Source organism: Morone saxatilis, unplaced genomic scaffold (genome assembly GCF_004916995.1).
Source record: "Morone saxatilis isolate NCDOM2014 unplaced genomic scaffold, NCSU_SB_2.0 Contig19, whole genome shotgun sequence".
Lineage (NCBI taxonomy): Eukaryota > Metazoa > Chordata > Actinopteri > Moronidae > Morone > Morone saxatilis.
In genome coordinates, this window is record NW_023339751.1 from 412,416 (window position 1) to 421,722 (window position 9,307).

The following is a 9,307-nucleotide window of genomic DNA, read 5'->3' on the forward strand; positions in this document are numbered from 1 at the left end:
TATTATTCAGAAAATCTGAAAAAAAATTGTCCGAAAAACAAACCAAAAAAAAAAAAGACTCTGAAAAACACAAATAATTTCTCAGAAAAACAAACCAAAAAAATAAAATTTCAAGTGAATGCAATAGCTTCCGTAGCTTCCCAACATCCCTGCTTTTATTTAGTTATTTGTGTAATCTGTGTGATTTTATTGTGAAAACTGAGTCCCGGAAGTGAGCGCTGTGTGCTGCAGCTTGACATCCGGTTCCAGCTGCAGCTGAGGAGCTGAGAGTGAAGCACATGCTGAACTGAGGTGAAGGATTCTTCTGTTTCACTTGAAGCTTTAACTGAAGTGCTCGGCTCTTTTTGGGAGCGTTGTTTTATTCTTTTATTGCTTCGGTGTTTTCTGTGTCTGTGTGTTTGAGTGACGGAAATAGAGTCAGTGACAGGCAGCTCAGGAGCTAATAGTTAGCAGCTAACATCAGCAAGCTCCTTTTCTGTCAGTGAGTCAACTGATTCACTGATTCTGGATAGTTCCTGTGATATTAATGCACACACAGTGACAGTTAGAGAACAGCTGCTGGACTTTACATAGGGAACACAATCCCTGCAGGACGTTGGTGGAAAAGCACAAATGTTGATGAATTTTGATGATTAAATCTCACAAATGAGTTTTCCTCATACTTTAGGGAACTTTCTCTACAACCCAGTTTGTTCCCTAAAGATCTCTCCTTTCATTTCATTGATTTCATTTAGCCAACGATGATTTTATTGTGTTTACCTGCTCGTGTTGTCACAGCTGCAGCTGAGAAAGTTATTTCATATAGAAAATCCTGCTTCTGATTGAAGAAAGGAATAATCTGAAAACAACAGGAAACTTTCTCAGCTGCAGCTGTACAGACACAAGTTAGATTTTTAAAAGTATTCATTTCAAAAAAAGGTGTTTAATATAGTAATTGTTAATTTATTAATAATTTCTGCATATATTTACTTTTCTAATAGCAAAGCTTTTTGTTTAAATGTCACACTTAGAATATCATATTGTGATGTTTGATTTAGTGACATTGCATTCTCTAATCTGCTGTATTGATTGTTGTGTTCAAACCTCCAGCTGTGAGACAAACTGGCTCTGATGTTGGATGTTATAGGATAATTCATTGTTCTGCTTCCATAAAAACCTTGTTAAACTCAGATTTGATCCAGATGGTGGAGAGTTCTTTAGACTGTCAGTTTTCCTTAAAAAAGCAGATTGTTGCCCAAACACAACCCTGTGTGGCTGTAATGTGATACTTTGTCTGAGAGAGAGTGAGGGTTTATAGGGTTGACGTATTTAAAGTGAACCACCAATAACAAGGCCATTTATAATGTGGGAATAAAGCTTTACACTGATGAACTGAATGTAACCGCTGCTGCTCCTCACTCACTCAGGCAGAGTCATGGTGGTGAAGAAGAAGACGGCCAGAGTGGAGGCCGTGGTTCTGGATGAGGACAAACTGCACCAGCTGATAGGTAACGTGGCCAAAGTGCTGACGAGCAAACGCATTACGGTGACTAAGTGATTAATAGCTGTGTGTGATCTTTGCCAGCGTCCCTCTCTGTGGGTGGAGGAGAGGATGGAGTCAGGCAGCTGGCTCAGACCCTGCAGTCCTGTTTGGAGCTGACGGAGCCCGTGCAGCAGATCCAGCTGGTTAAAAAGGTAAACGGTTGTTTTATTGGAGCGATGAGCCGCAACAATGAGTTAATGTATCAGTTCTGTGTAAACTAATCAATGAATCACTTCTTATTTTAATAGCTTCATTGTTTTAAGTAAGTGTTTAATCTGAATATCTTTGTGTTTGAGGACGTCACCTTCAGCTTTAGGAAACATCTTTCAGTGTATCCACACGTCCTGGAAAACCTGGAAATTTAGAGAGTACTTTTCCAGGCTGGAAATTGATTCAAATGACCAAATATCCTGGAAATAATCTGTGTTGTTCTGGAACACTTAAATTGTATGTTAGTCCGAGCTGTGGTCAAATTAATGTTAGAGAAAAACAGATCGACTGTGGTCAGAACGGACGAGCAGCCTGGAAAACAATTTCTTCCAAAGACTTTCTGATATTTTATGGACCAACGACCAGAAGAGGCAAAAGTACAGATGTTCTTTACTCTAGTAGAAGTACAGATATTTGAGTAAAAGTACTGATTTAACTTCTTTAATCAAGTAAAAGTGAGAAAGTACTGGCTCTGCTGTATCCTCAAAGTATAAAAGTACTCTTTTGGTTTCTCTGAAGGACATTTCTACCGACAATCAATAATTCCCCTCAGATATATTAAAACTAACGAGTAATGAGCCTGTTATAAAGTAAAAAGTTACTAAATACACTAGTAAAGTACAGCTACCTTAAAAGACTCCTTTAGTGCAGTAACAAAGTATTTGTACTTAGTTACTTCCCATTAGTTGCTTTATGTCATTCCTTATGTGGAGGGAGTGCTTCCATACAGATTCTATGCACTGTGTGTCCCTCCTGTCTCCAGGCAGGGTCCCAGCTGGAGGCGCTGAGTGAGGAGCAGCCTGATGGAGCTCTTCTAGACGCCTGTCTGCACACCCTGTCTCTGGTCTACACCTCCCTGCAGGCCAAGAACCCCCTACGAAGAGCCATTGCCAGGTACGAGGACAGAAAGGAAAACCCAAACTACCAAACTAACTCCAGCAGTTAGTCAGGAGCTGCTTTTATCCTCTGGATGTTTTGTGAATGTGTCTGTGCTCTCTCAGTGCCTTAGCTTCAGTACCCGTCTGGCTACAAGAGCGCGCTGTGAACCGTCTGTCTGCCTGCGTGTCTGACTGTCTGTCCGACCCGGCTCCAGACCGGTATCCACACGTGGTCGACTCCGTCGCTGCCTGTCTGGATGGATTCGCTCTCGGTGAGTGTTTGCTCTCACCCACAGACGGATAAATCTCACTTCCTGTTCAGATAAATAACTACCCTTCCAACATTCTCCATCTGCAGGTGAGAGATGTGTCCACAAACTGCTGCCTGAAGGTTAGTGTCCAACTTACTCTTTAACAGTTAAAGAAAGTTACAGAGAGGAATGTCTGATGAGTAAAACCTCTCAGTGACGAAGCTTACAGGCACTAAATGTTCAGTTATTTACTCTTATTCTGAAAAAGACAATATTCCTATTAAGCTGTTTACATGGCTAATGAAAATGTTTGTTCCACTAATATTCCTGTTTACATGCAGCTATGCATACTCACATTAACCTGTTAGGTTACACTGTTGTATGACAAGCATGATAAAGACTATCAGTTGTTTTACATACAAATTATTGACTGATAGTTTATAGGCTGTAATTTAAGTATCCCAACAATTCATAACAATATACATTTTCCCATTATTGGACGATAATCAATATCTGTCCTGAGCTCTACTTTAGAAGTCAGTGTGTTTCTTCTTGTGACCAGAAATATGGGTTTTTCTTTTGTATCTCTCTCAAACTGCTGGTTGGTCTGTTGACAGCGTACAGAGCCGACAGACAAACTGTGATAAATGTCCCACGTGTCTTAATTGGAATATGTAAATATAACCCTGATCATATAATAGTGAAAACGTGTCTGCCTCTCTTCTCCTCTGTGTAGTGTTGCAGTTCCTTCACAAGGGGTTGAGTGAATACCTTCACCAGAACAGGTAAAGAGGCATATTCAGTCTCTCTCTGTCTTTTTATAACATATTACACACTGGGCCTCACGCAGCTACATTCCCTTTCATTTCTCTTTTAATTTCTCTTTTCTAGCGGTCTAGCTGGGCGCCACATTGCCCAGGCCCAGCTGATGCAGTCCTGTCTGGCCGCGGTGAAGACCTCCATGCTGGTGATCCAGAGGTCTCAGGAGGCCATCAGCGCCGCCCTGGAGGCTGAGCAGAGTGAGTGCGAGCTGGAAGACACGCTGAGCAGCCTCCTGGGCTCCTACATACACATCCTCACTGACGGTAAGAACACGTAAGAACAGCACATACAGAGAGCCAGCTGATGGAGGTACACATGGAGACCTCGCTACTTTATTTTTGTTCCGCCTGTTTTTATGCTGTTTTGGTTCCCCTCTTTATAGTCAGAGTATAGTAAATAATAATAATATAAAATCTTATTATCGTTATTGTTTTAAGAGTAATAATCTGTGTTGATATGTATGACTTTTTCTTTACCAGCAGTGTGTGAAGGTTGTTTATTATCTGTTTTATTAGCTATTATCTTATCTTATACGTTTAGGACTGTATTTTTACTTTTTGCTGTTTTTATACTAGTAGTATCAAAGTTTAACATTTTAAATAAACTTCACAAACTCCTGATTGTTCTTTAATTTTAAATGAGAAATAAGAAACCATAAACAAACATGTGTTCGTGCTCCATTCGTCCTCCTGTCTCTAGAGGAGTTCATCCAGTCCGTCCAGAGTACGGCCGGCATGGCTGTGGTGTTATTGATCAGGTCTGTCATCGGCTGTGGAGACAAAGTTGCTTCTGTGGTGAGTTAAAAATGAAGAATTCAGCATTGTGCACATAATATCTGAGAATATTTACTGCTGTTCTGAATGAGATTGTCTTCTAAAGTGATGATAAATAAATAAATACAATCTGAATTTAACATGTAGCACAGCAAGTTTAACAGTAGTACAATAATATAACTACTCTAATAATATAATAATAAAACAGTTTCCATGTGGAACCTGCAGTTATTCTCTTGGTCCATCTCGTGTGTGTGTGTCAGGTGTGCAGTCTGCTGCGTAGCTCAGCCCAGGGTTTGGACTCGGCCCCTCAGTGGCTAAAGCAGAGGTGTGAGGGTCTGTGCACCAGTGGTCGCCCGCCGGGTGTCTCTCTGTACCTGTGTCATGGCGCTCTGGCCATGTTGAGCTGGAAGGGCGCCCTCCCTGGGCCCCAGTGGGAACAGCTGCTGCTGCTGGTCCCGGACACACTGCTGGATCTCGATGTCAGGTACGTCCGCTAACTGACGACTCCACGCTGTAACCCTCCATCATTAAAAACCATCTGAAGATTAGTGTGAACCAGCAGTCTGTTTTCTTCAGCATAAAGGAGTCCAGCACAGCCATGGTGGTGGCTCGGGTTCTGACCCTGTGGAGCAGCGCGGCCCTGGACTGCCTGCAGGGCGAGAGCCAGCCCTGCCCCCCTCGCCTCCAGCAGTCCCTCAGCGGAGGTTCAGAGCTACAGCAACACCTGCTGGAGCACATCTACTCCCACTGGGAGCACCCACTGGACGGGGTCCGCCACCAAACCCGCTCTCTGTTCCGCAACCTCCTCCTCCTCCATCAGCACACCGACCCCTCCACTTCTGACCCAACCCAGGACTCTTACGTCACAGAGCTCACCCAGAGTCTGCTGGGACTGGAGTGGCACATGAGGGGGAAGTACGGCTCGTTGGGCTGCCTCGTGGAGCTCTACGGGGCCAGGTACCTGCTTCACATCCAGCCCCAGCTGCCTTCATGTCTGCTGGGCCTGATGGGGGACCAGACCCTGGCTCCTTACGCCAGCGACCTCCTGGAGAGGCTGTTTGTCAGCCACAGGGCACAGCTGGCCGGCGAGGCCACAGAGGACTGGATGGAGCCCTGGCACCGGACGTGGGTAACCCCCCTGTTACAGGTGCTGTGCCGTGCCAGACTGGACCAGACCACATACATCCTGGACTATTTCCTGCCCAAGCTGCTACGCTGCAGCCCGTCCAGTCTGGCACACATGGTGGAGGCCTTGCAGGACACGCCGCCATGCAGCGCAGGTAACGTCTGCATCAGTGGTTCGATATGACGATAGAAGAGCGTCCATTGTTTCAGATTTTGCTCTATTGAATGATTACCAGGTCCACCGTCTCGAGTCACCAGTGCGCTTTTCTTCTTCTTTCTTTTTTCTTTCTTTCTCTTCCTCTCTCTGCTTGAACGTGGTTCGCAGGACGTTAAAGTACCCGTGTGACCCGCAAGTAAGTCCTTATATTTAAAGACATTCCATTTATTTTACTATAGAATTTGCACAAATTTTCTAAATAATGAGAAATAATCTTTGTGATACTCAACAAGTAATGTAATACAAATTTCCATGTAGTCACTTTATATAAACTATTCATTGAACAGAATATATATATGAGAACAGCCCTTCACGCCCTGAATATCTGCAGTTCTAGTGTCTCTCTGTCCTTCTGGATGTCGGCTGCACATGAACGTCTCTCCACAAGTTAAAGATCTTGTTCCTACTGTCTTTTTAACAATGGGAGCATTCTGTAACACAGTCCTGGCAGGTGAATGTAAATGTAGAACCAGTCTCAGTTCTTCTGTCCCCGTTAGGTCCCTCGGGCAGCAGGGGTGCACTGGGAGCTCTCATGACGTGCCTGCGAGCAGCCAGAGCCCAGGGTGTTGTTCCATCCTCAGAGGAGGGTCTGTGGGGGGGACTGGTGCCCCTCTCCCTACTGCAGCAAGCACTGGTGCACAAACATGATCAGGTGAGTGTGTCTGTGTCCAGTTTTATGTGTTTTTTTAAAAATCTTTTTATACATTTTGTGCAGCATATGTCTTTAATTTATGTGTCCTCAAATCCAACCGCCCAGGTGAGGATGGACGCTTTGGGCTTAGTGTGCGAGAGCCACCGCAGCACTGAAGTTGTGACCTCACAGGAAATGGATCTGATCCGCCACTTCCTGCCACCGAATCTTAACAGTCAGTCACCAGGTGTTAGACAGCAGACGGTCAGCCTGCTGAAGAAGGTCAGTACACCTCACATTGTCTCTGGTGTGTGTTATTTTCAATGTTAAGCAGGATTTATCTTTAACACTAGGACTGCTGGAACTCTAGCTCCCCCTACAGGCACAAGTTCACAAGTTCAAAAGTTCACAAAGTGCTTGAAGTGGAAAGAAATCACCACTTATTGACATGTGGGCATGTGTATGATGGTGTTTTACTTTAGAGATAATTAAGTTTTCCAGTCATGAAAATAATCTAGTTCAGAAAACCTCAAAAACACATGGTGATGTTAATGTTAATGATCAAATCAACTTAATGGAGCCTTACCTCCTCTGCTGTACAGTTGCTTTGTAGAATGAAGGACAGCACTCTGCTGCTGCAGAAGAGGCTGATCCAGGAGAGAGACCAGGAGCAGAGAGACCGAGACCAGCAGACACTACATCTGTACAAGGTATACAGAACCACACACATTGAACACAACAATACCAGCGGAGTCTTTTTGTTTTCATAAAAATAAACTTGTTGTTATGCAGGAGTTCCTGCGCTGGGTGTGTGTGAGCCTGCTGGAGGTTTTGCTTCCTGGAGCTTCCTTCTCTAAATGCCTGATGTCGCTCCACCTGCTGTGTGTGCTGGGCCAGCTCTTCACCTTCAGCACAGGTACGCCTACTGCACATCGGACTTCACAAACATCTCAGCTGTGTTGTTACTTCAGTACCACACCAGACCTTTTAAATTTGTCCTGGAGGAGGGTCCCCAGAAAAATAGGAAATATTCAATTCTTATTATCTAACTAACGACTATTCTTAGTGTTAATCTGCCAGTCTACAGTATCGACAGTTAGAAATAACCAAATCTTATCAGACGGGTATCAGAGACTACATCTTATCAAATACAGGCCTGATGTGTATCAGTTTGGGGGTCCTTGACACCAAAAAGCTGCTGTTCAGTATATATAGCACATGTAAATGTTGCAAAGGTTCACCAAAGGTTCAGAGGAGTTCAGTGCTTTACTCAAGGACACCTCCGTGATGATGCTTGGCACATTGTCTCAGCTCACAGCTCTGAAGTACATCTTTCTGTTGATGCCTGAACCAGCAGTCTATCCACCACTGGCCAGCTTCTTTACTCTGATGCCAACCTGACGCTCCAGCTGGCTCTTTGTGCGCTCTACCTCTTCCTCTCCTAACCTCTACCCCGCTCGTTCTCCTCAGGGCCCAACGTGTTTGCCCTCGGTGAAGTTGTGACCTCTGACCATGCTCAGAATGTCCTCTACTGCGTCGCCAGCAACTTCCTGGAAGTCAAACAGCTGGCCTCGACGTTACTGCGGCAACTCCCGCCATCAGCTGTGGGCCTGCAGGTTAATACGAGGACCGAGCTCAGTCACTACACTGAAATTAAGTTTAAAATGTGGTGCTGATGTTTTATAGCACCGTTACTGCACTTTGAGGTTGATGTTTCAGTGATGTGATGTTATGATATGATGTCAGGATCAGGAGAGGATGTGTGGTGTCCTTCGGGCCGCTCTGGACCTCAGTACCAGCACCAGGCCTTTTGACAGCGTTTCAGCAGCCCACCTGCTCAACCTGCTGCTCCACCAGCCGCACCTGAGCCAGACTCTGCTGCACTGTGCGCAGGAGCAGGGCTTAGATTTCCAGCCTCCCTCCCCGCCGCCACAGCCTTCTGAAGCAGTTACCTTGGAGCTCAACACACTGGCTGGTAAGATCCAGATGCATAGCCCTAATAAATGTATGTGTGTGAATATATTGTGTTAAATGTAAGGATTGTATGGCTCTTCTGTCCTCAGTGGTTCAGTTCTTACTGCACTGTCTGCAGTTAGAGGTGTCGAAGGCGGAGTCCTCTCTCTTGCAGGCAGCGGCTTCCTCTCCTCTCTATGGCAGAGCCCACTGCATCACAGCGGTCCTGCAGCATCTCAACACTGAGTGAGAACTCCTCCTTAAAAACCTGCTTCAGTTTGGGTCTAACAGCATGTATTTGAAGAACAAATTCACCCACCACCATCTTATTGGTTTAATATCTGTGTATCAGGAGTTTGAGCCGGACCGAGCAGTGGAGATGTCTGGTGTCAGAGCTCATTGCTGTGTGCTACAGGATGTCTGATGTGGTCTCCCCTGTAGTCCAGAGCTCCTCCCCTGAAGGACTCATCCCAATGGATACAGACTCAGGTAAACTCCCACACGTTCTGGAAAACCTGGAAATTTAGAGGACTAGTTTTCCAGTCATGGGTAAGCCTTGAAATTGATTAAATGACAAATCCTGGGAGATTTTATATGTATTTTAGCCTACTCGATCGCTACATTTGTTAGTTGATGAAACTTAAGCTAGTTGGTAGGAGTAAACCAGATTGGTACATGATGCAGGACTCTTTTTGGTTCAGTCTGATAATAGAATCGAATTTTCATGAAAGCGACATTTTTGTTTGGATTAACAACACGTGCAAAAATATAATAGACTTTTAATGACTAATAGGTGGAGAAGATACATTTTCTGAAAATGAATTTGACCATTACTTGATGTTACAGTCAGATGAAAGCTGTAGGAAACTGTAGTCACTAACGAGTGTCTCGTAAACGCCTCTAATGAACCTGAGACACTTCA

At 44.6% G+C, this 9,307-nt stretch overlaps 1 protein-coding gene across 1 annotated transcript in view; it reads left to right on the forward strand.

Moving 5' to 3' along the window:
* Window positions 1–213: 213 nt before the first annotated feature.
* The window catches only part of thada (THADA armadillo repeat containing), a gene marked incomplete in the record, with an annotated part of 71,220 nt that continues 62,126 nt past the window's right edge, over window positions 214–9,307 (forward strand). Inside the window, 19 exon segments of the mRNA XM_035664215.1 lie at window positions 214–291; window positions 1,407–1,487; window positions 1,565–1,674; window positions 2,496–2,626; window positions 2,734–2,882; window positions 2,969–3,001; window positions 3,598–3,646; window positions 3,753–3,946; window positions 4,383–4,477; window positions 4,720–4,943; window positions 5,036–5,739; window positions 6,299–6,453; window positions 6,559–6,714; window positions 7,035–7,142; window positions 7,225–7,348; window positions 7,903–8,048; window positions 8,179–8,407; window positions 8,496–8,631; window positions 8,738–8,874. Of these exon segments, the coding sequence (XP_035520108.1) occupies window positions 1,415–1,487; window positions 1,565–1,674; window positions 2,496–2,626; window positions 2,734–2,882; window positions 2,969–3,001; window positions 3,598–3,646; window positions 3,753–3,946; window positions 4,383–4,477; window positions 4,720–4,943; window positions 5,036–5,739; window positions 6,299–6,453; window positions 6,559–6,714; window positions 7,035–7,142; window positions 7,225–7,348; window positions 7,903–8,048; window positions 8,179–8,407; window positions 8,496–8,631; window positions 8,738–8,874 (2,953 nt within the window).